This window comes from Babylonia areolata, chromosome 10 (assembly GCF_041734735.1).
Source record: "Babylonia areolata isolate BAREFJ2019XMU chromosome 10, ASM4173473v1, whole genome shotgun sequence".
In the NCBI taxonomy this organism is placed as follows: Eukaryota; Metazoa; Mollusca; class Gastropoda; order Neogastropoda; family Buccinidae; genus Babylonia; species Babylonia areolata.
Genome location: NC_134885.1, coordinates 3,287,287 through 3,314,537, shown reverse-complemented (window position 1 = coordinate 3,314,537; position 27,251 = coordinate 3,287,287). Strand labels below are relative to the sequence as shown.

General features: G+C 44.3%; 1 protein-coding gene across 1 annotated transcript; it reads right to left on the bottom strand.

Moving 5' to 3' along the window:
- Window positions 1-368: 368 nt before the first annotated feature.
- On the bottom strand, window positions 369-25,847 carry LOC143286401 (protein kinase C and casein kinase substrate in neurons protein 1-like). The gene is made up of 10 exons (XM_076593958.1): window positions 25,798-25,847; window positions 19,915-20,265; window positions 17,941-18,140; window positions 14,785-14,922; window positions 14,000-14,125; window positions 10,388-10,488; window positions 8,042-8,162; window positions 6,297-6,496; window positions 3,458-3,600; window positions 369-1,114 (listed from the first exon to the last, which is right to left on the bottom strand). Exons 2-10 carry the CDS (start codon window positions 20,123-20,125, stop codon window positions 1,008-1,010), a joined length of 1,347 nt encoding a protein of 448 aa, XP_076450073.1. The 5' UTR covers window positions 20,126-20,265; window positions 25,798-25,847; the 3' UTR covers window positions 369-1,007.
- Window positions 25,848-27,251: the final 1,404 nt, after the last annotated feature.

Genomic DNA, 27,251 nt, shown 5'->3' with positions numbered 1-27,251 from the left:
CCTTCCGTTCCCTCTCCACAACATCAAGGTTTCTCCAGCTTTCCGTTCCCTCTCCACAACATCAAGGTTTCTCCAGCTTTCCGTTCCCTCTCCACAACATCAAGGTTTCTCCAGCCTTCCGTTCCCTCTCCACAACATCAAGGTTTCTCCAGCCTTCCGTTCCCTCTCCACAACATCAAGGTTTCTCCAGCCTTCCGTTCCCTCTTCTCTCCACATCATCAAGGTTTCTCCAGCCTTCCGTTCCCTCTCCACAACATCATGGTTTCTCCAGCATTCCTGTTCCCTCTCCACACACCAAGGTTTCTCCAGCCTTCCGTTCCCTCTCTCCCACACACAACGTTTCCCCAGCCTCTCTGTTCCCTCTTCTCTCCACATCATCAAGGTTTCTCCAGCCTTCCGTTCCCTCTTCTCTCCACATCATCAAGGTTTCCCCAGCTCTCTGTTCCCTCTTCTCTCCACAACATCAAGGTTTCTCCAGCCTTCCCTTTCCTCTCCACAACATCAACGTTTCCACAACTCTCTGTTAACCTCTTTTCTCCACATCAATGTTTCCCTCTTACCTCCACAACATCAGCATTTCTCCAGCTCTCTGTTCCCTCTTATCTCCACATCATCAATGTTTCTCCAGCTCTCCGTTCCCTCATCTCCACAACATCAAGGTTTCTCCAGCTCTCCATTCCCTCTTATCTCCACAACATCAAGGTTTCTCCAGCTCTCCATTCCCTCTTATCTCCACAACATCAAGGTTTCTCCAGCTCTCCATTCCCTCTTATCTTCACAACATCAAGGTTTCTCCAGCTCTATGTTCCCATTCTCTCAACAACAGCAACATTTTTCCAGTTCTCCGTTCACTCCCCCTTCTCTCAAACAACATCAACGTTTCTCCAGCTCTCCATTCCCCCTTCTCTCCACAGCAGCCAGGTCTCAGCCTCACTGTCTCACTGGGACAGCTGTAGGTTCACAACCTGAGAGAGGAGAGAAGAGTTGTACAGTTGTGGGCCCGATCGTCATACCCTCTCCACATAGTTGCCAGGAAACAGACCGACGACCCCGTCCTTGCGACCTCGGGACCAGCCCATCTCGTCCTCGGCTGACAGCTGGACAAACACGTCCCCTGCAGACAGCGCATGTGACCAGCGTTAATGATGCAGCGTTAGCATTTTTTTTCTGGGGGGTGGGATAAGGGAAGCAGACGTGGTGTAACAAACCAACCAAAACTAATGCAGTAACACCATTGTTGTGGTGTTAACGTTCTTTTTGGGGGGAGTGTGGGGAGGGGGGAGGGCAAGCAGACATGGTGTAACAAACTGAAACTAATGTAGTAACACCATTGTTGCGGTGTTAACATTCTTTTCTGGGGGGGGGGGGGGGTGAGGGGAGGGGGGAGGGCAAGCAGATGTGGTGAAGCAAACAAACTGAAACTAACGTAACAAATGTAACACCAGTGAGACGACGCATTTTCTACTGATCATGATTTGTCATTCTTCAAAAACATTCAGTCTGCTGGAGAAGGTTTCAAAACATGTCATTTTTCTTCAAGTACAAAATCTCAAATACAAATGCAGTACCTTAAAAAAAAAAAAAAAGTTTTGTGTCATATTTATTCAAATACAAAAGCTCACACACAAATGCAGCTTAACATATTATAGAATTCAATATCTTTTCTCTTTTGTTTTAAGGCCTCAGCTGCATGCATGTCCACCTCATTCTGTTCTCTCTCTCTCTCTCTCGTTTTGTGCTACACATGGATCTTTCATCAATGGCTGAAAATTCATTATCTTTGATTTCATTTAGAAAGTATAAATTTAACAAGAGAGGCAAGGCCTTCAAGACTCACTTGTGATAAATTAAGTCCCCTAGCATTAATTACAGAGTAATTTCCCTTTTTTTACTATCTGCACCAAAACGTTTGCAAAATAAATAAAACTTCCATGCTGAACAAAAGAAGTTCCTGTTTGAACAAAAAATGATAATAATGACTCCTCTTGTTGTTGTGTCAGAATAAGGTCAAAGTGCCAAGTTTAGAGAATACAAAAATATAAATATAACAGTAAATGCAGTTTGCATATAATTAGGCTTTTAAAAAAAAAAAAATTGTGCCCATCCCAGAGGTACAGTATTGTTTTAAACAAGATGACTGGAAAGAACTGAATTTTTCCTATTTTTATGCCAAATTTGGTGTCAACTGACAAAGTATTTGCAGAGAAAATGTCAATGTTAAAGTTTACCACGGACACACAGACACACACACACACACACAGACAACCGAACACCGGGTTAAAACATAGACTCACTTTGTTTACACAAGTGAGTCAAAAACTAATCACCACCAGCAGGAGTTAGTTACAAACTACAATAAGTTGTGGGACAAAAAAAACAAAACAAAAAGCCAGCGTGCTGGGAGACACAAGCACTCACTGAAAAAGCAGCCCACAGCGTAGTCCCAAGCCTGACTGGACTTCAACAGCAGCTTCGTCATCACTATCATCCTTACTCATTATCAGTATAGAAAAAAAAATTGGTGGAAATTCTGTGGTTTTTCATGCCCTGCTCTCGTGGTGACCTCAGTTTTGAAACCCCTCCACCTCACTGCTTGGGGCGAGTCCTGTCGAGGTCTTTAGTGTCCGCAGATTCATGGGGGGATTGTTGTTGGGGGGGGACATGGTGGTGGCTTCGATCTGTTGGGGACGCTCGCTCAGTCTGGCTCTGTGACTATCTTCTTCTTCTTCGTTCGTGGGCTGCAACTCCCACGTTCACTCGTATGCACACAAGTGGGCTTTTATGTGTATGACCGTTTTTACCCCGCCATGTAGGCAGCCATACTCTGTTTTCGGGGGTGTGCATGCTGGGTATGTTGTTTCCATAACCCACCGAACGCTGACATGGATTACAAAAGCTTTAACGTGTGTATCTTATCTTCTGCTTGCATATACACACGAAGGGGGTTCAGGCACTAGCAGGTCTGCACATATGTTGACCTGGGAGATCGTAAAAATCTCCACCCTTCACCCACCAGACGCCATCACCGTGATTCGAACCCGGGACCCTCAGATTGTCAGTCCAACGCTCTAACCACTCGGCTATTGCGCCCATCTGCTCTGTGACTATAAGCCATTACTGTTGTCAGGGGGCATCGATGGTGGTGTCCTAAGAGCATTAAATCACAACAGGCACTACTGACCACCATCTAGTGACTCAGCAGCTGTGCAGCATCGTCTCGGGCTTTTGGCATTATGGTGACCTAAACTGTTTCCTGTGGACTGCCAATGCTGGGACTGCGACAGATGAACTTGGGTGAGGCCGTTAAGGGGTGGACTCGGAATGAGCATCATGGGAGTAATGCCACTGAAGATGATGAGGGGTAGCAAAAAAAAAAAAAAAAAAAAAGTACTCTTCAAGTGCAGAAGACAATTGTACCCTGCACCCACCAACGTAGACGGCGGAGACCCACACTGACCTGCTTTGAACTCGATCTCGTCCTCCTCGGACCTGGCGTAGTCATACAGTGCCCGCACAGCCCAGCCCTGACTGCTGTCGTCCAGGTCTACCCCCTCCTCTGTGTCCAGGTCGTAGTCACCAAACGGGTTGTCGTGCACCTGGCTGAAAAAAACACACCACTCACCTGTATTGCTTCTTCTTCATTCATGGGCTGCAACTCCCACGTTCACTCGTATGTATACAAGTGGGCTTTTACGTGTATGACAATTTTTACCCCGCCATGTAGGCAGCCATACTTCGTTTTTGGTGGTGTGCATGCTGGGTATGTTCGTGTTTCCATAACCAACCAAACGCTGACATGGATTACAGGATCTTTAACTCGTGTATTTGATCTTCTGCTTGAGTGTACACATGAAAGGGGTTCCCGGCTGCTTTCATCCCAGAGCCTCTCCCTGATTTTATATGGTCCTCTCCATGACCCTGTCTTTAACCTTTAACCTCTATGACCCACAAAGAGAACACCAGTCTCCATCATCAGGGCTGTTCATACATGCTGTCTATGATCTCCATGCAAATGACTTCTTCTTCTTTGTTTGACTCCCACGTTCACTCACATTATCAAGTGGGCTTTTACAGGTATGACAGTTTTCACCTCTGCTGTGTAGGCAGTCATACTCCATCTTCGGAGGGGAGGGGGCAGGGGGGAGTGCAAGCTGGATATGTTCAAGTTTCCATAACCCACCAAACACTGACATGGATTTCAGTACCTTTAACATGCGTAATTGTTCTTCTGCTTGTTTATACACATGAAAAGGGTTCAGGCGTCAGCAGGTCTATACGTATGGTGACCTGGGAGATTGGCAAAATCTCCACCCTTTGCCTGCAAGGAAGCATGACCGGATTCAAACCTGGGGCCCTCAGATTGAAAGTCCGTAAGTTTAACCACTCAGCTGTTGCTCCTGTCTCTACTGACATCTTAAATCCAAATGAGTGTTCATGTACTTGCACTTAAACGTATATTTACATATGTGTCACACATCCTACTGCATTTGTGTTTATATACAATTTCTGATTCATGTTCGCACCCTTGATGTACTATCTCTGTAAATATTTCTTGTGACCCGGGTACACTTGGAATAAAGACATAATCTGTTCTGTTATATTATCACATAGGAAAAAATGCAGCTTCTGCAGACCATCAAAATGTAAACATGAGAAGTGGATAAAAAAAAAAAAAACAGAAAGAAAAAAACGTGAAGATGATTCAAAACGTGGGATGAATGATGGCGTATGCTATAGAAGCTTTTAGTTCTTTTTTTTCTTTCTTTTTTTCTTCTTTTTTTAAGTGTGTCAAAAGAAAAGAAGTTCAAAACTAAAAACTGCTGAACAGAAGGTGGAAAAGGTGCTTTGTTTTCAAAATAATGAAAGTGCACTGCTTATAAAAACACAAAAACAAACAAACTTCAGATCCAAAGAAAACTATTAGTAGAATTTATGACAAATGTTACAGTTAGCGTGAAATGTTCAGACTTCATTATCGACAAAAATGATAACGCCCTGGTGACCGTGCGTTTTCTGGACAAAAATAACCTTCACTGCAAGTAGCAAAAAAAAAAAAAAAAAAAAAGAAGAAGAAGATAAGGTCCAAAAATGGTCAGTGGCTGGGTGGTTTACAGGTGGGAATTCCGTGCTGAGAATGGGACAGCAAAATGAATACTTTAGATTAGCTCTGTGGTCGCCAGCCTTTCCATCCTCCTCCTCCTCCTCCTCAGTGAAAGGATTCATGGCACTGTCATAGGTAGCACTGTGCGCACACCACCACCATTACCATCACAACCCTGCTCTGTGAGACACCCATCTCACCGTTCTCAACATGGGAAGGTTTTTTAAACTGACAAAAAAAACTAATGTGAGGAACTTCAGTGAACTTCAGAAAAAGCCTCACCACATAATTCACTGTAGAAAAGACATTTGATGGACTTCCCTCATTAAAAAAAAAGAAGAAAATAAGAAACACCATTCATCAAACAAAACAAAATATAATTAAAAAAAAAGAATTTGTTCTTAAATGCTTTAAGTTATTCAATTCTTATCACAAAATGAATATAAAGTTTCACCCAACCACAATAAACAGTACAATACACAAGCACACAAATACACAGACAGACAGATGCAAAGACACAAAACACACTCAAATAATATTTACAGACATAGACATCCTCCGAAACCCCCTCCCTCCCGTCCCCAATACACACAGGCACACCCACTGCTCTCTCTCCCTCCCTCCAAACACACAAACACACACACAATTTTTCTCTTGTCCACTCTGCTTAAACACAAGGACAAACACATACAATTTTTCTCTCCCCCACCCTCCACACACACACTTTTTCTCTCCCCCACCCTCCACACACACACACACACACTTTCTCTCTCCCCCACCCTCTACACACACACTTTCTCTCTCCTCCACCCTCCACACACACACTTTCTCTCTCCCCCACCCTCCACACACACACACACACATTTCTCTCTCCTTAACCCTCCACACACACACACACACATTTCTCTCTCCCTCACTCTCCACACACACACTTTCTCTCTCCCCCACCCTCCACACACACACACACACTTTCTATCTCCCCCACTCTCCACACACACACACTTTCTCTCTCCCCCCCACACACACACACAATTTTTCTCTCCTTAACCCTCCACACACACACTTTCTCTCTCCCCCACACTCCACACACACATACAATTTTTCTCTCGCCCACCCTCCACACACACAAGCACACACACACATTTTTTCTCACGCACACACACACACACCCACACGCACACGCACACATTTTTACCTGCTGTACTGCGGCACCGTAGAGCTGGTGGAGGCAGCGAAGGTGGAGGAGGTGTAGGAGGGAGGCTGGTCAGTGCTGTAGCTGCTGTAGCTGCTCTCCCGCGAGTGGCGGATGCTGGTGATGGTGATGCCTCCGTCGCCCGTGGTGCTCACCGAGCTCTTGCCCTGTTTGGAGATGGCCTGCAGCTCTGGGGAATACTCCTGCAGGGTCGGCAGGAGAAACACACACCATGCAGCGCTGTCATCGTCATCTTAACAAATCTGCTATAACGCTGTCGCAAACTGAACTTTCCCTCATGCACGGTGCTTTACAAAACGTGATAATAAAAAAAATCTGCATCAACCTGTCCCACACTGAACATTCCCTTGCACATGGTGCTTTACAAAATATGATAATAAAGAAAATCTGTATCATGCTGTCCCACACCGAACTTTCCTTCACTCACGGTGCTTCACTTCTTCTTCTGCTTTCACTCGTATGCACATGAGTGAGCTTTTACGTGTATGACCGTTTTTACCCCGCCATGTAGGCAGCCATACTCCGTTTTCGGGGGTGTGCATGCTGGGTATGTTCTTGTTTCCATAACCCACCGAACGCTGACATGGATTACAGGATCTTTAACGTGCGTATTTGATCTTCTGCTTGCATATACACATGAAGGCGGTTCAGGCACTAGCAGGTCTGCACATATGTTGACCTGGGAGATCGTAAAAATCTCCACCCTTTACCCACCAGGTGCCGTCACCGTGATTCGAACCCGGGACCCTCAGATTGACAGTCCAACGCTTTAACCACTCGGCTATTGCGCCCGTCATGGTGCTTTACAAAAAATAATGTTAAGAAAGAAAATCTGTACCATGCTGCCCCAACCGAACTTTCCCTTGTGCACGGCGCTTTGCAAAATGTAATATGATGATAAACAAAATCTATATCATGCTGTCCCAGACCAAACTTTCCCTCACGCATGGTTCTTTTCAAAACATTATGATATAATAAAGAATTCTGCATCACGCTGTCCCAAACTTCCCTCGCGCATGCTGCTTTACAAAATGTGAAAATATGACAATAAAGAAAATCTATATAACGCTGTCCCTAACTGAACTTTCCCTTGCACATGGCGCTTTACAAAACGTGATAATAAAGAAAATCTGTATCATGCTGTCCCAAACTGAACTTTCCCTCAAGCATAGTGCTTCACAAAATGTGATAATATGATAATAAAGAAAAAGAGGGCTGGGACAGAGTGTGAAGATAAAGAGGGGAGAGGGTGGAGACAGAGCAGAAGTGAGAGAGACAGAGAGAGGGGGGGGGGAGGGTGCAGGGGCGGAGTGGAAGAGACGGGGAGAGAGAGGGGAGAACAGGCAGAGACAGAGTTGAAGAAAGAGAGAGGGCAGGGGCAGACTGGAATAGAAAGAGAGAGGGTCAGGGGGGCTGGGGGGGGGGGGGGGAAGGACAGAGTGGAAGAGAGAGAGAGAGGGCAGGGGACAAGGAGAGAGTGAGGGGAGAGAGGGGAGGGGACAAGGAGAGAGTGAGGGGAGAGAGGGGAGGGGACAAGGAGAGAGTGAGGGGAGAGAGGGGAGGGGGCAAGGAGAGAGTGGGGGAGAGAGAAAGAGAGTGGGGGAGAGAGGGCAGGGGGCAAGGAGAGAGTGAGGGGAGAGAGAAAGAGAGAGAGGGGGGAGGAGGCATGACAGAGTGGGAGAGTGTGGAGGGAGCGGGGACAGAGAGAGGAGATGTCCGGGACTGACCTCAAACTGCGGCCAGGCCATGGCCATGTCCACCCCCCGCATCACTGACCAGTACTTCAGGTCCTTGTCCCCGTCCATGTTGGAAATGTAGGCCTGCAGGTCTGCGTACACCTGGCCAAACCTGTAACCACAACAGTCATGTACTCCTGGACTTCCCTGTAACCACAACAGTCATGTACACCTGGCTGTACCTGTAACCACAACAGTCATGTACACCTGGCCAAACCTGTAACCACAACAGTCATGTACACCTGGCCAAATCTGTAACCACAGCAGTCATGTACACCTGGCTGTACCTGTAACTACAACAGTCATGTACACCTGGCTGTACCTGTAACCACAAAGTCATGTACACCTGGCCAAACCTGTAACCACAACAGTCATGTACACATGGCTGAACCTTTAACCACAGCAGTCATGTACACCTGGCTGTACCTGTAACCACAGCAGTCATGTACACCTGGCTGTACCTGTAACCACAACAGTCATGTACACCTGGCCAAACCTGTAACCACAACAGTCATGTACACCTGACCAAACCTGTAACCACAGCAGTCATGTACACCTGGCTGTACCTGTAACCACAACAGTCATGTACACCTGGCCAAACCTGTAACCACAACAGTCATGTACACCTGGCTGTACCTGTAACCACAACAGTCATGTAAACCTGGCTGTACCTGTAACCACAACAGTCATGTACACCTGGCTGTACCTGTAACCACAACAGTCATGTACACCTGGCCAAACCTGTAACCACAACAGTCATGTACACCTGGCCGTACCTGTAACCACAACAGTCATGTACACCTGGCCAAACCTGTAACCACAACAGTCATGTACACCTGGCCAAACCTGTAACCACAACAGTCATGTACACCTGGCCGTACCTGTAACCACAGCAGTCATGTACACCTGGCCATACCTGTAACCACAGCAGTCATGTACACCTGGCCGTACCTGTAACCACAATTCATGTACACCTGGCCGTACCTGTAACCACAGCAGTCATGTACACCTGGCCATACCTGTAACCACAGCAGTCATGTACACCTGGCCATACCTGTAACCACAGCAGTCATGTACACCTGGCCATACCTGTAACCACAGCAGTCATGTACACCTGGCCAAACCTGTAACCACAGCAGTCATGTACACCTGGCCATACCTGTAACCACAGCAGTCATGTACACCTGGCCATACCTGTAACCACAGCAGTCATGTACACCTGACCAAACCTGTAACCACAGCAGTCATGTACACCTGACCAAACCTGTAACCACAACAGTCATGTACACCTGGCTGTATCTGTAACCACAACAGTCATGTACACCTGGCCAAACCTGTAACCACAACAGTCATGCACACCTGGCCAAACCTGTAACCACAAGCAGTCATGTACACCTGGCCATACCTGTAACCACAGCAGTCATGTACACCTGGCAGTACCTGTAACCACAGCAGTCATGTACACCTGGCCATACCTGTAACCACAGCAGTCATGTACACCTGGCCAAACCTGTAACCACAGCAGTCATGTACACCTGGCTGTACCTGTAACCACAATAGTCATGTACACCTGGCTGTACCTGTAACCACAGCAGTCATGTACACCTGGCCAAACCTGTAACCACAACAGTCATGTACACCTGGCCAAACCTGTAACCACAGCAGTCATGTACACCTGGCCATACCTGTAACCACAGCAGCCATGTACACCTGGCCAAACCTGTAACCACAGCAGTCATGTACACCTGGCCGTACCTGTAACCACAACAGTCATGTACACATGGCCAAACCTGTAACCACAGCAGTCAAGTACTTCTCTTTTCAGTAACATGATAAATAAAACACCCTTCTCTCCTTATTAACATGATAAAAAACACTTCTCTCCTCAGTAACATGATAAAAAACACTTCTCTCCTCAGTAACATGATAAAAAAACACTTCCCTCCTCAGTAACATGATCAATAAAAAAAACACTTCTCTCCTCAGTAACATGATCAATAAAAAACACTTCCCTCCTCAGTAACATGATAAAAAAACACTTCCCTCCTTAATAACATGATCAATAAAAAAACACTTCTCTCCTCAGTAACATGATAAAAAACACTTCTCGCCTCAGTAACATGATAAAAAAAACTTTTCTCTCCTCAGTAACATGATAAAAAAAAACCCACTTCTCTCCTCAGTAACATGATAAAAAAAAAACCCCACTTCTCTCCTCAGTAACATGATCAATAAAAAAAACAACAACACTTCTCTCCTCAGTAACATGATCAATAAAAAAACATTTCTCTCCTCAGTAACATGATAAAAAACTACAACAAAGAAACACACACTTACTTGGGATCCACACTGAGATCTAAAGATTCACGGAGTCTGAAAAAGGTCTGCTTGAAAAAGTTGATCCGCTTCAATTCAAATTCCTGGCACTTGTCATACACCTGCAACACCAAAAACAACACCTGCAACACCAAAAACAACACCTGCAACACCAAACACAACACTTCCAACACCACAACTTTAACACCTGCAACACCACAAGTATCACCTGAGTCAACTTTTGCAGATCAACATGATAGAAAAGTGGACTGGTGCCCTAGTGGTAATGTGTCCACCCAGGAAGCGAGGGAATCTGAAGGTGCTGGATCACGTCTCACACTTGCCATAATTTTCTCCCCTTCACAAGACACTGAGTGGTTGTCTGGAGACTGTTCATTGGGATGAGAGGATACACTGACATCCCACGTGCAGCATGTACGTAGCGCACGTGTTAAAAAAACAACAACAACCAGGGCAACAAAAGGGTTCTCCCTGGTAAAATTATGAAGGAAAATCCACTCTGATAACACACGCACACAGAAAACAAAGGGTGGCACTGTACTGTGGTTACACGCTCTCCACAGAAACAGCAGCCCGAATTTCACAGAGAGAAATCTGTTGTGACAAAAATATAATACAAAATATTTAGAATAAAAAAAAATTCTTTGACTGATGGCAAAATGAAAATATTTTCAAATGACGGTGACAATAATTCTCTTCTGAGTTTACTGGCAGTTCATGTTTTTTCGCCATCCAGTTTGAACCTCAGTGGCTTAAATACTGATGAATGATTAAAATGTTTATCTTTTCCCTTATAGCACTGCTGTGAGGAAAAAGTTGGTGTGCTCTGTTGCCAAACTGAGGGAGGGATACAGCTGGGACCGAAGCCGACATCACCACCACAAAAGGCAGTCTCATTTTCTCAAAGACGCGTCACTGCATCCAGGCAAATCCATACATACTAGACCACATCCGCTAAGCAGATGCCTGGCAGTGGTATCACTCAAACGTGCTAGTCACTATATGCATGCATATACATTTGTGTGCCTATCAGGGGCCGTATTCAAGACAAAAATCATTTTGCCTGAAGGCAAGTTACCCTTGACAGGGCAGGGACCTGCAGTTACAGTTTGCCTTGAAGGCCAGGTTATCTTCGTATTCAGGACACACAAAGTGCACTCAGGCAGCTAACCCGTGGTCTATAAATAAGATTCCCGGGGATTCCCTTCTGCGCATGCTCTTTTACTTCACACCGCGCCACAGCAAAAAAAAGATTCAGTGACAAAGCAGCGATTTGAGTCAGCAACTTGTCAAATCTAGGGGCCACTTTCACATTCTGACACACTGTCTTCCCTACTTTGCAACTAATTGCAAAAATGAACTAAAATAACGGAGTCGGATTCAAATATTTCTCTGGAATAAACGAATTTCGATGATCTGCAAACTCTGCAAACTTCGGGCATTCCAAATCTATTGTCTGCAAGTACACTCACTTCACAGCTACATACATAATTCATATGGAATATAATGACGTCTGTCAGTCTCAATACATCAATTTTGACAGCCAAGTGAACAAAGGATAAAATCAAACTATCAGAGGCAAGACACTGTCTCTCTGCAAAACGCCTGTTTTCCCTTAAAATAACCACCGCAACAAAAGGATTCACCGTATTTGCCTCTGCTTTGTGTGCTGTCACCCTTGGCAGATAGTACGGGTAAATTGCCTTCGGGTTTGTAGAACTGCAGGTAGATTTCTGTGTTCCTGAATACCGGATATCGCTAACCCTCAGGCAGTTTGCCTTGCCTCAGGCAGATTACCCACAGGCACACATTTAACCGCAGGCACGATGGTCTCTTGAATACGGCCCCAGAATGGATCTCTTCTGCAGAATTACTTTGCCATGGGTTCTTTTACGTGTGCTGAGTATAAAAGGACCTCAGTTTATTGTCTCATACAAATGACTAGCGTCAAGACCACCACTCAAGGTCGAGTTGAGAGGGAGGCAATACTGGCAAGTGTGGGATTCAAACAAAGTAACTGGACACTGAAAGAAATGACTACTGTTCAGGAACAGATAAAAGTGCTTCCATGTATCAACAAAGTAACTGGACACGAAAGAAATGACTGCTGTTCAGGAACAGATAAAAGTGCTTCCATGTATCAACAAAGTAACTGGACACTGAAAGAAATGACTACTGTTCAGGAACAGATAAAAGTGCTTCCATGTATCAACAAAGTAACTGGACACGAAAGAAATGACTACTGTTCAGGAACAGATAAAAGTGCTTCCATGTATCAACAAAGTAACTGGACACGAAAGAAATGACTACTGTTCAGGAACAGATAAAAGTGCTTCCATGTATCAACAAAGTAACTGGACACGAAAGAAATGACTACTGTTCAGGAACAGATAAAAGTGCTTCCATGTATCAACAAAGTAACTGGACACCGAAAGAAATGACTACTGTTCAGGAACAGATAAAAGTGCTTCCATGTATCAACAAAATAACTGGACACTGAAAGAAATGACTACTGCCCAGAGACAGAAAAATGTTTCCACATATTTAAGAAAGTAACTGGACACTGAAAGAAATGACTACTGTCCAGAGTCAGAAAAAAGTGCTTCCATGTATCAAGGAACAACAGTTAAAGGAATGACTATGTCCTGAAACAGAAAAAAGTGTTTCCATATATTTAAGAAAGTAACTAAACATTTAAAGGAATGACTACTGTCCTGAAACAGAAAAAAACAAAGCTTCCCTGTATTCAGCAAAGTAACTACACATTGAAACAAATCACTACTGTCCAGAAACAGAAAACGATGTTTCCATGCAAAGTAACTAAACACTGAAAGAAATGACTACTGTCCACAGACAGAAAAAAAAGGCTTACATGTATTCAACAACTGTTCAGAAACAGAAAAAAAGGCTTCCATGTATTCAACAACTGTTCAGAAACAGAAAAAAAGCTTCCATGTATTCAACAACTGTTCAGAAACAGAAAAAAAGGCTTACATGTATTCAACAACTGTTCAGAAACAGAAAGAAAGGCTTACATGTATTCAACAACTGTTCAGAAACAGAAAAAAAGGCTTACATGTATTCAACAACTGTTCAGAAACAGAAAAAAAGGCTTACATATATTCAACAACTGTTCAGAAACAGAAAAAAAGGCTTACATGTATTCAACAACTGTTCAGAAACAGAAAAAAGACTTCCATGTATTCAACAACTGTTCAGAAATAGAAAAAAAAGGCTTCCATGTATTCAACAACTGTTCAGAAACAGAAAAAAAGGCTTACATGTATTCAACAACTGTTCAGAAACAGAAAAAAGGCTTACATGTATTCAACAACTGTTCAGAAACAGAAAAAAAGGCTTACATGTATTAACAACTGTTCAGGAACAGAAAAAAAGGCTTACATGTATTCAACAACTGTTCAGAAACAGAAAAAAAGGCTTACATGTATTCAACAACTGTTCAGAAACAGAAAAAAGGGCTTCCATGTATTCAACAACTGTTCAGAAACAGAAAAAAAGGCTTCCATGTATTCAACAACTGTTCAGAAACAGAAAAAAAAAAAAAAGCTTCCACGTACTGAACACGCTAACCAACCCACACTAGGCACTGACCTCCGTCATGTCTTCGACGTACTTGGCATTGTAGGCGTTGAGGTTTTTCAGACAGGCCTGGTACCTGTCCTTGCTGGCTTCCACCTCCTTCTGGCACTTCTTCAGCTTCTCCTGCAGCTTCCGCAACTGAAACACACACACACACACACGCACACACACACGCACACATGCACACACACACCAGGTGACGGCATTGCTCTCATCGTATTCCACATGGACTGGTTTCTGTGCCATTTCCATGTCATTTCCAATTAACCCATTTTACCCAAACAGGCTGGTTCACTTAAACAGTAAAAATCGGTGGAGAATAGTTGATTCAATCGGTTGAACAAAGCTTTGTGTTCAAGCTTCCGGAATCTGTAGACAGTTCAGTTTAGAATGCCAGCTGTACCAAGCAAGAATAAGCAAAATTAGAATAGTGTGTTGATATGAGAATACTCGTACCAGGTCTACAGAGGAAGTAATCTCGCCCTCTCGCCCTTTCTCTCAAAATTGAGTGGAAAATCAAACTGAGCATCTAGTCTTTCAGATGAGACGATAAACCGAGGTCCCGTGTGCAGCATGCACTTGGCGAACTGATAAAGAACCCATGGAAACCAGAGTGTTGCCCTCTGGCAAAATCAGGTAAAAAGAAATCCACTCTGATAGGTACACAAATATATAAGCATGCACTCAAGGCCTGACAAGCGCATTGGGTCATGCCGCTGTCAGGCATCTGTCCAGCAGATGTGGTGTAGCGTATATGGATTTGTCTCAACACAGTGATGCCTGAAACTGAAACTGACCCCATCGGCGGACATGGAGGCGTCTCCCCGAGCGTTGTTCTCCTGGTTAACAGTGCTCTTCTCGGTGCGACAGGCCGTGTGGTACTCCCTCTTGGCCTCCAGCACCTTGGACAGCCGCTTTGCCCATGGCTTCTGAGCCTGGACATTGCATAGTAATAATAATAATAATAATAATGATGATGATGATGATGATGATAGTAATAATAATAATCATAATAATGATGCAAGGCAAGGCAAAGAGTTTATTTCGTGTGCCCACTGGGGGCATTGAAATGCTGCTGCTAACAACAATAATAATAATGAATGACATTTTGATGGGCGCAATAGCCAAGTGCTTAAAGCTAAGACTTTAAATCTGAGGGTCCTGGGTTCGAATCTCTAATGGCGCCTAGTGGGTAAAGGGTGGAGATTTTTCCAATCTCCCAGGTCAACATATGTACAGACCTGCTTGTGCCTGAACCTCCCTTCTTGTGTGTAAACACGCGGAAGATCAAATTCATATGTTAAAGAACCTGTAATCCATGTCAATGTTCCATGGGTTATGGAAACAAGAACATACCCAGCATGCACACCCCCGAAAACAGAGTATGGCTGCCTACATGGCAGGGTCATACACGTAAAAGCCCACTCGTGTACATATGAGCGAACATGGGAAATGCAGCCCATGAATGAAGAAGAAGAATGGCATTTGTACAGCTCATTTCTCTAATTAAAGTTTGACTCAGTGCGGCCTGGCAATTGCCCATTCTCACGCAGACATGCCTGAAAAAATTACGAACCACATTCAACCATACACACATATGCACTTATGAGCAGAAAACTGCTAAAATTAACTGTGCAGAGAGAGAGAGAGAAGAAATCATGAAAATGCCTCATAGAACAGACAAGTTTTTAGCTGGGATTTGAACTGAGGGAGTGTTAAGTGGGGCCAAAAACCGACTGGCAGAAACTTTCCACACTTTCAAGGCACATACATTTCCACTGGCATGTCATGTCATGTCATGTATTCTGTAGAGGATTCGATCCTGTACCATCAATCTCTTGCTTCTTAAACGGACACATTATCCCTCAATGTCAACTTACGCTGCCTACAGTGGTGAACTGTCTAGTCGGCTAAAGTCACCGATGGCGGTGAACTGTCTAGTAATCTCAAGTCGCCTATGGTGGTGAACTGTATAGTCGACTAAAGTCACCGATGGTGGTAAACTGTCTAGTAATCTCAAGTCGCCTATGGTGGTGAAACTGTCTAGTCAACTAAAGTCACCGATGGTGGTGAACTGTCTAGTAATCTCAAGTCGCCTATGGTGGTGAACTGTCTAGTCAACTAAAGTCACCGATGGTGGTGAACTGTCTAGTAATCTCAAGTCGCCTGTGGTGGTGAACTGTCTAGTCAACTAAGTCACCAATAGCGGTGAACTGTCTAGTAATCTCAAGTTGCCTACGGTGGTGAACTGTCTAGTCGACTTAAGTCACCGATGGCGGTGAACAGTCTAGTAATCTCAAGTCGCCTATGGTGGTGAACTGTCTAGTAATCTCAAGTCACCAATGGTGGTGAACTGTCTAGTAATCTCAAGTTGCCTACGGTGGTGAACTGTCTAGTCGACTAAAGTCACCGATGGTGGTGAACTGTCTAGTAATCTCAAGTCGCCTATGGTGGTGAACTGTCTAGTCAACTTAGTCACCGATGGCGGTGAACTGTCTAGTAATCTCAAGTCGCCTATGGTGGTGAACTGTCTAGTCAACTAAAGTCACCGATGGTGGTGAACTGTCTAGTAATCTCAAGTCACCGATGGCGGTGAACTGTCTAGTCGACTAAAGTCACTCATGGTGGTGAACTGTCTAGTTGAATAAAGTCACCAATGGTTTTGAACTGTCTTGTCGCCGAAAATCACCTTCGGCGGTGCACTGTCTAGTCGACTAAAGTCACCTTCAGCAGTGAACTGTCTAGTTGATCAAAGTCACCTATGGCAGTGAACTATTGACTTAAGTCACCTATGGCAGTGAACTGTCTAGTTGAATAAGTCACTTATGGTTTTGGACTGTCTAGTCCACTGAAGTTGCCTATGGCAGTGAACTGTCTAGTTGATTTGTCACCTATGGCGGTAAACTGTCGACTAAAGTTGTCCATGACAGTGAACTGTCAAGTTGACAAAAGTTGCCTATGCCAGAAACTGTCTAGCTGGCAAAAGTCACCCATGGCAGTTAAACTGTTTAGTCGACTACATCTGCTCAGCAGATGTGGTGTAGCGTACATGGATTTGTCAGAATTCAGTGATGCCTCCTTGAGTGACTGAACTGTACTGAACTAAAGTCACCCATGGCAATGAACTTTCTAGTCAACTTAAGGTGCCTATGGCAGTGAACTGTCCAGTCAACTTAAGTCGCCTATGGCAGTGAACTGTCTAGTCAACTTAAGTCGCCTATGGCAGTGAACTGTCTATTAAACTAAAGTCGCCTATGGTAGTGAACTGTCTAGTCAACTTAAGTCGCCTATGGCGGTGAACTGTCCAGTCAACTTAAGTCGCCTATGGCAGTGAACTGTCTATTTAACTAAAGTTGCCTATGGTAGTGAACTGTCTAGTCAACTGAGTCGCCTATGGCGGTGAACTGTCCAGTCAACTTAAGTCGCCTATGATGGTGAACTGTCCAGTCAACTTAAGGTGCCTATGGCAGTGAACTGTCTAGTCAACTTAAGGTGCCTATGGCAGTGAACTGTCTAGTCAACTTAAGGTGCCTATAGCAGTGAACCGTCTAGTCAACTTAAGTCGCCTACGGCAGTGAACTGTATTAAACTAAAGCCGCCTATGGCAGTGAACTGTCTATTCAACTAAAGTCGCCTACGGCAGTGAACTGTCTATTCAACTAAAGTCGCCTATGGCAGTGAACTGTCTATTCAACTAAAGCCGCCTATACTGTCTATTCAACTAAAGTCGCCTATGGCAGTGAACTGTCTATTCAACTAAAGTCGCCTATGGCAATGAACTGTCCACTAAAGTTGCCAATGTTGGTGAACTGTCTTGTTGAATAAAGCTGCCTAAGGCAGTGAACTTAGCTGACAAATGTCATCCATGGCAGTGAACTGTCTAGTCAACTGCAGTTGCCTACAGCAGTGAAGTGAAACAGTCAAAATGAGTGTGCAGGCGCGTGCCACTGAACCTTTCTGAACTCGTCCTCGAACTCCTTGGTCTCTTTGAAGTGCATCATGGACTTGTGGTAGTTCTCCTTCTGCCAGGCCTTGACGGAGGAGTACACCTCGCCCATCAGCCGCTCTCCCACCTGGCTGTGCAGCCCGCTCACCTGCTCCGCCTCCGCCAGAACACTGCGCCACGCCGCCTGGCCTGTGCCGTACTCTGGGCCTGTCTCACACACACAGGCACATACACAAGGCACACATGCACACATATATACACACAGATATATATATATACACACACACACACACACACAGAGGCACACAAACACACACACACAGGCACAAGCTGAGGCATACACACACACACAAAGGCACACACACACAAAATCAACAACAAAAAAACAGGCACACACACACATCCCCACACACACACACATACAAACAGGCACATACACATACACACAGGCAATGGTAAAGTGATAAGTGAAAAGACGTTAAAGAAAGAACACAAACAGGCACACACACATACACACACAAAGGCACACACACACAAAGGCAGACACAGACACACACACACACACACAGGCGACTCACACATACAGGCACACACACACACATACACACAGAGGCAACACACATACACACAGAGGCACATGGACAAAAAGAAAATCAAACTAAGTGTCTAGTCATATAGATGAGATGATAAACTGGTTTTTTTTGTGCAGCATGCTCTTGGCACACTGAAAAAAAATCCACAGCAACTATATGCTGTCTTCTGGCAAAATTCCATTGAGGAAATCCACTCTAATAGGTACACAAATATATTTGTATTGTATTGTATTGTATTGTATTGTATTGTATTACTCTTTTTTGTCACAACAGATTTCTCTGTTCAACTAAGACCATCAGGACAACATTCGAGGCAACTGGTATCCATACTATCTGGGCTAGAATTCTTTATAGTGGAGAGAGTCTTGCCCAAGTCACATCCCCACTCTGGTGGCCAAGAGGGTTTCAGGTCAGTTGATGTTGGGATGGTTCCCAAGGCCAACTAGCCCCCCAGGCTGCAGCACCAAGAGCGAGCTTAATCTGGCCTCCAAGTTAGAGTCATAGACCTTCACAAAAGACTAAGCTGTCAATGAATTCCAACAGTAGGGGAGAAACCACTAATATACGCATGCACTCAAGGCCTGGCAAGTGCACTGGGTTATGCTGCAGGTCAGGTACCTGCCCCGCAGATGTGTTGTTTCACATATGGATTTGTCCAAACACAGTGACGCCTCCTTGAGAAACTGAAACTGAAACACAGGCACAAAAAGTTGGGTTGGGGGTTGGGGTGGTGCTGGCTTGTTTGCTAACACTGCTTACAGTTCCACAGACCCTACATGGCCCCTCTCTCCGTGCACTGCTGGCACCGAACCTGTGCCACACACAGGTGTCTAGGTATGTACAGCAGAGACTGCGAACAACGCCCCATGTGTGAAACACTGAAATCCCACCCAACAGTAACAGCTGTACATACAGTAGATCAATGAAAAACACACAGTTCATCATATGGGAATAGCGTCCCATGCATGAAATACTGATAGCAGATATGTTCACAAAGCTGATGGGTTCTGCAAGACAAGACAGCTACTGATTATTATAGTTGTTATCAAACTGTCTCTCCTTTGTCATGGGAAGCTGAATATTCTCTGGAAATACAGAGTTTTATATGAAAAAAAAAAGTAATCTAGAATTTTAGTTGATAACGTGGGTGTTAGTGAATCTGGCTAAATGTTCAGAGCATCAGTGTCTGTGTAGTGTGTGTGTGTGTGCCTAGATGTGTATCTGTGTCTACGTCGGGGTGCATACACATGCACACATACTTGTGTCACAAGTGCTTATCCGTTTGTATGTGTGTGTGCATACACACTCACGTACACCCATACAGTCTTCATTCACAAACTCCAACCTTTTCTTTCTACCACTCAATACAGAAAAAAAAAAACCCTCACCTTTATCCAGGAAGTCGTTCCACTTTTTCGACCAGGTCGTCAGCATGGACGCGTACTTCTTCTCGATGTCACTGCGCTGTTCGATGAGCGCGCGGAGCTGGTCGCACAGCTTGTAGCCGTTGTCGCAGCGTTTGACGGTGCGCATGTACTTGCCCACCTCCCAGAAGCTGTCACTGCTGGGCTGCACAACGCCATCGTTACTGGTGGACATGGCGAGCGACTGTGGTTGGTAGAGGGTTCACAGGTGTGGCAGGCGGAGGATTTATGGGTGTGGTGTGTTCCCGCTGGATGGAAGACCGGGTCTGGAGCGATGCCCTTGCTCTCTCAGATGATGACACAGACCCTTTCGCTCTGGAACAATGGGGAAGCTGGCCTTTAACTCACTGACCCCTGCGTATGACTCACTGCTTGGGGTTCGAAATTTGTTTCATTAATTATCTTGTGTGGTATATCTCCTGAACGTTTTCTCAGTTTTAGGCTTTTGTTTCGGATATTGTTTTATGACTTGAAACACCACTTTCTATGGTTTTTCCCTTGGCACCGATGGGGTTTTAAAATGGTTTCCACCTTCCTGTATGTGCACAGAATGCAAGCAAAGGGAGCTAGCTTCTACAGTATTCCACCAGTGCCCACACACGTCAATTTGAACAAAAAAAACCCAGTCAGTTTCAGTGTATTTTCTGCTTTTTACTGCATCAACATGACAAGGAAGCCTGCCAAGGCTGTAAACCCCCTAGGATTAACTGGGTTAAGGTCGCTATGTTCATTTGTGAAGTTTTGAAACCCTGATGCAACGCTTATGTCTGATGTCTGTATATTCACCCTGTGCATATGTGCTGCCCATACCATGTGAGTTTCACTTCTCCTGTCCGCACCAGCCAGATGGCCTGAAAAGACTATTATGATTACCTTTATTGTTGGCATCGTCACACTGGTCAGCATTTTGCATCAGCCTTGAGCATTCAGTTAGCAACAACAGTACTGGTCAAGGAACATGGGAATACAAACATAAAATATGAATAGAGGATATTATTTAATCAGGTTAATGCAAAGTAACAGAAGAGTCAACACAATGAAACCAAACCAAACATAAAGAATAAACGCACGCACGCACACACACACACACACACACACACACCAAAAAACAGAACAGCATATACAAATATATACAGTCTTACATAAATGCATTCAAAAATATGTGGACACTAGCACACATAACACACATACAAACCTGAACAACATGCACATATCCATCTATATACTATACAGACAGATAATTACACACACACACACACACACACACACACACACAGAAGGATACAAAATACATGTTCCAGTATAATTACATGTACACACACACACTGACACTCTTTCACACACACACACACACACACACAGAGTAAAAATTTTCTGTGTCTCTGCTATTTTTACACATTCAGAAGTTGGTTCAGATTAGCATCAGGTGCTCTGTGTACTGGAAGCATAAACCAGTTAGAACAGGACAGAATGAAATATGTTCAGTTCACCAATCTACACTCTCCAGACACATCTGTTTTCACAACCAATGGCTCAAGACACAGACAGAAAGAGGAAGAGGGGGAGTACATGGAGTTCATCACCCACAACAACTGGGCTGACTGTGGATTAAAGAAAGCACAGGCTGACACGAAGATAAGGGGATGCAATGTTTTCTTTCATGCTATCTTTTCACCTTCACCCCACGAGCTCACCTGTCCTAAAAAGATGGACTACACAGATTTTGTTGTTTCATTTTGTTGGGTAACACTGTTAAAACAAAGTGAAGACATTGAAATAAAAGCTCTGACACAAGCTTTCATCTGTTCTCAATTTACTGAAGAAATTCACCACTCTGATAAACAAAACTTCTGAATCACAAATGAACTTCCCTGATATGAAAGTTAAAACTTCTGAACTGCGGATGAACAACTGTGACATAAAAACATTCATATTCACATGATAAACATTTTAAAAAGCACAAGGGACACCTTATCTCCATGAGAAACACTGCTGACTGTCAACCTACACATGATTTCCTACCAAAAACTGTGGTTTCCCCTGTGCACATGATTACAAGCATTGGCACTGTTCCTATCTTACCATTCTTCACAACATACCATGTCAACTTTCACAAGCTGCCAAGAACTCTTCAACTGAAGGATTTATGTGTGGTACATATTGCCCTAGCCAAGAGACCTTCACAAACAGACTGGCTGTATCGTATCAAGGCACTCCAGAGGAAGTCACCAATCAATCAGACACAAACAGCAAATCAATAGCAACTTAGCAAGGACAGGATTTAGGCAGGCACACACCAAGAACATCATCTGCGCAGATCCAGACAATGTGCCGTTCTGACAAGGAGAGGTCAGCTGAGGGTGAATCGGTCAATGATGACATATTGATCAATATCTCTGGTTTTGTTCCTTCATGGAGGGGCTTTGCTCAGGGGTGTGTGTGTGTGTGTGTGTGTGTGTGTGTGTGTGTGTGTGTGTGTGTGTGTGCGTGTGTGTGTGCAAGGGTAGGGGTGGGGGGTTTACATGCATGGAAGCACATATCTGTTGTCTCAGTGTGTGTTTTTGTGTTCATGCATGCAAGTCCATGTTTGTGTGTTTAAAAACATGCAACTGTAAATCATATGTAAGTATTTCAAAAATCTTGCCCTCATTACATTAAATTCTCATTACTGTCTTCTGCTGAATACATGTCCAATATTTGGTATAAACATGTCTCAAAGTCAAAGCCAAGAAAAAAAAAATGTTGCTTACACATAAACACATGCACAGACTGACACACTGATCATGCACACTCATATCTAGGCAAGGACATACAACCGTAGGGACTTTTGCTTGTTCCACTGTCAGCATTCACAACACTCAACAAAGCTCGGATATGCTAAATTAAATGAAATAAATATTTTCCAAAATAGTACAATCACTGAACAGACTGTTACATGCATTGTTCCAATCTCTATGCACTCAATCATGGGTTGCAACCTGTATGTTCACTTGAAAATAGTGGGCTTTTTGATGTAGACTTATTATCACACCCTCAAGGCTGCTGAACTGTTTTTGAAGGTGTGCAACTTGGGTATGTTCTTGCTGCCATAACCCACCGATTGACAACATGGAGTACAGGATCTTCAACATGTGTACCTGATCTTCTGCATGTGTACACATATGGAAGAAGTGAAGGCACTAGCACAGTAGCAGGCCTGCAAATATGCTGACCTGGGAGATCAGAAAAAATCTCCACCCTTAACCCACCTGGCGCTGATAACGAGATCGAACCCAGGACCCTCAAGTTGGGAGTCCAATGCTCTACCCACTCAGCAATAGCACCCATCAGTTCCATCTGACTCTATGCAGGACAGAGCTGCTCTGTGATCTGCATTCTGTGACGGAGCCAGGGGGAATCAGAACCGTGAGGAGTGGGGAAAAAATCAATGCTCTATTTTAGTCTATCCTCTTAATTTTTCAGTCCATCTTTCCTGCTCTGCTGCACTGTGATCGGTGATGCATGCTGCAGATCAACACAAACATGGTGGTGAATTTCTTCTGCCCGCAGCACTGTTCTACTGTGTGTGGCTGTGTCGGTAACAGTGTGTCTGACTGCATGCCATGCTTGCTAGAGACAGTGTAAGTGAGCATGTGTGTGTGTGTGTGTGTGTGTGTGTGTGTGTGTGTGTGTGTGTGTGTGTGTGTGTGTGCATGGCAAGGCGTACAGTATGTGAAATGTAGAGTGAATGTGCCTTTGAGATTCAGAATTATGATTTTAGCCACTTGACCTCTCAACCACCCCATCCTACCATTCTCCACCCTACCCACCATTTTTCTATTAAAAAAAAAAAAAAGAAAAAAAGAAAAAGAAAAAAGAAAAAATCAAAATAAAGTGAATATATATATATATATATATATATATATATATATATAAAGGCAATCCAAGGCCCATGACATCATCTACTCAAACCTTGAACATAATATTACATTCAAAATGTTGCCAAACAAAAGTGGTGAGTTTGCAAAATATTTGGCAAAAAAGTTTCACATATCCATTTCATTTGTTTCGTGTTAGCACATGCACATGTTTCATTTGGTGTGTGTGTGTGTGTGTGTGTGCACGCTTGTGTGTGCATTTCATCTTGTGTGTGTTTACATGTGTGTGTGTGTGTGTGCGCGCGCGCGCACACGTGTTAGTGTATGTGCGCGCGTGCATGCATGCGTGAGTTTGTGTGTATGTGTGTGTATGTGTAATCTGGTTTCTAGTGAGTGTGTGTGCATGCATGTGTGTATGATGTTTGCAGGTTTTATTTGGGATGAGGACTGGGTGGTGGGAGTGGAGACATGTAAATAGGACTGCTTCTTTTTCCCTCCTGGAAATTATTTTTCTGTAAGTCTTTTAGTATTTTTGTGGGTTTTTGTTGTTGTTGAGTTGTCTGTTTGATGGTCTCAAATAAAAAACCACCACTTTGTACCGTTTAGTCATATTCTTCTTCATTCATGGGCTGCAACTCTTATGTTTACTCGTTTGTACACGTTTGGGCTTTTACGTGTATGACCGTTTTTACCCTATCATGTAGGCAACCATACTCCATTTTTGGGTGTGTGCATGCTGGGTATGTTCTTGTTTCCATAAGCCACTGAACACTGACATGGATCACAGGATCTTTAACATGCATATTTGATCTTCTGCTTGTGTATACACATGAAGGGTGTTCAGGCACACGCAGGTCTGCACATATGACGACCTGGGAGATCGGAAAAATCTCCACCCTTTACCCACCAGGCGCCATTACCAAGATTCAAACCCAGGACCCTCAGATTGAAAGTCCAATGCTCTAACCACTAGGCTATTCCGCCCGTCAGTTTAGTCATGATTGCCAGCCACCTGTTTCTGCTCTTCTTTCTAAAATAAGTTCAGTGAAGAGAAATATGTATGAGTTCAACCTGTCTATTACAGTATCAGTCCCTTTTTGCTTGAGAAGTGTTTTTGTGTATAACTGATGGTCAGAATATCTGCTCCCTTGGTTCCTTCCATATCTGTTAGCCAGTCTGACCAAGTACAGATTTCATCATCATAAGATGTATCCTGTACATGTACCTGTATACAAATGACCTGTTAAATGACACAAAAATAAGTCACCTTTCCTACTGTTGTGTGTGTCTATGTGCTTGTGCAAATGCTTTTGCAAAACTCTTTAAGTGTCACACATGAGTGTATACATATGTAAGGGAGGGAGGGAGAGAGAGAGAGAGAGAGAGAGAGAGAGAGAGAGAAAGTGTGTGTGTGTGTGTGTGTGTGTGTGTGAGTGTATGTGTGTGCATCACTGTACATGAATGCATACATGTTTGTGACACATTTTAATCTGTTTATGTCTTTGAAAGTTTGTGCTGTTTATTTTGTACAACAGCACGGGCTGTAGACATACAATTCACACAAAATAGACTTTTTAAAATAAAAAATCTCTTGCTTTCCTTAAATGTCAAAAATTCCTATTGGTCCTGAACTTTAAATTAATATGCTGGGCTCCAAAATCAGAGATTTTTAGCATGCATGAAACAGTGACTTTTGATCTAACATCTGGGTGCCGCAAGACAAACCAAAACTGGTATGCACTGCGTCAGTCAACGACCATTGCATGTGTGTGTGACTGCGTCAGTGTGCGCATCTTGCGCTCAGAAGTGCACACAGATGCAGAAGAAAAGCTGGTGGGTACAGTGCGAAACTGTATCTACTGATGACTATATGAGGTACAATATAATGTTACCGCAAACCGCAGTCACCTTTCCACTGACGTCTGTCCTGTCACGACACAGTTACCTAGTTTTCATTACGCAACACACCAACGAGACGTGGTTAACTCACCGTTCAGCAGCCCACAATCGAGACAGAAGCTGATGATCCAAAGATGGCCGCGCAGCGGGATGTTTGTAAAGTGCAATGTGATTGGCCATCAGCAATGCTGAGGAGAATCCCGACTTTCTCACAACACAGCGGACACGCCCATTTTTTATTTTATCTTTATTGTTATTATTATTATTATCATTTAAGCCGATTATTTTTCAAAAGCATGGCACATGTACGCGTGTGTTTGTTCTGTGGTTCACCTGATTACTAAAAAGGAGTTACGGTACTTTCGACTGATCGTGTTGTCACTTAAGCGTCGACTCCGACAGCCTCCTCCCCTCGGCTGAAGATGACGGCTTTCGCGACACTCGTGGCGCGCGCGCGCGCGCGCGTGTGTGTGTGTGTGTGTGTGTGTGTGTGCGCGCGCGCCCACATGCCAGTGTGCGTGCGTGCGAGTCAGTGCAGTCATGGTTTCGTCACTGACGCTGTTTGTGTGCGTGTGTGCGCACGGTTTGTGTGTGTGTGTGTGTGTGTGTGTGTGTGTGTGTGTGTGTGTGTGTGTGTGTGTGTATGTGCGTGCGCGCGCACGGTGTGTGCCTGTGTGTGTCACGTACGTGTGCGCCGAGCGTGCGTGTGTACGTGTGTGTGCGTGCGTACGCACCGCGCGTGCGCGCACATACACGTGCACGTGTGTGCGTACTTATGAAAATCAGTGGAACGCATATGGCGTCAGTATACATATATGCGTGTCAGTCATGTCAGTGTCACTGAAACCGCACACACTGCCACACACACACACACACACACACACACACACACACACACAACGACACACACGCGCGCGCCGGCGCACACACACACACACGCGCGCGCGCGCGCACTGTGCACACACACTGACACACACACACACTGACACACACGTACTCTGCACGTATACACACACACGCACGCACGCACACACACACACATACACACACTGGCACACACACACACACACACACACACACAGCAGATACAACCGAGACAGGGACTCAGAGAGTTCCATGAATTAGGCTCTTTTTATTCACTGTATTCATTTTACTTTTTTTTTCTTCCGTTCATGCCTTATCTAACTCTTCATTCTTTTTATCATATCAGTTGTATTCTGATACACTTTTTAAAATCTATTTCAGTAAGTCCGCCTGGGAAGCGTGCGAATCTGAGCGCATTGGTTCGAATCCCGGCACAGTCGCCAGTATCTTCTCTCCCCTCCACCAGACCTTGAGTGGTGGTCTGGACGCTAGTCATTCGGATGAGACGATAAACCGAGGTCCCGGTTGCATCATGTGCACTTATCGCATGTACAAGAACCCACGGCAACAAAAGGGTTGTCTCTGGCAAAATTCTATAGAAAAAAATCCTGACTTCCGATAGGACAACAAATATAACAACAGCAACAACAACAACAAAAACTGCAAGCAGGGAAAAAAAAA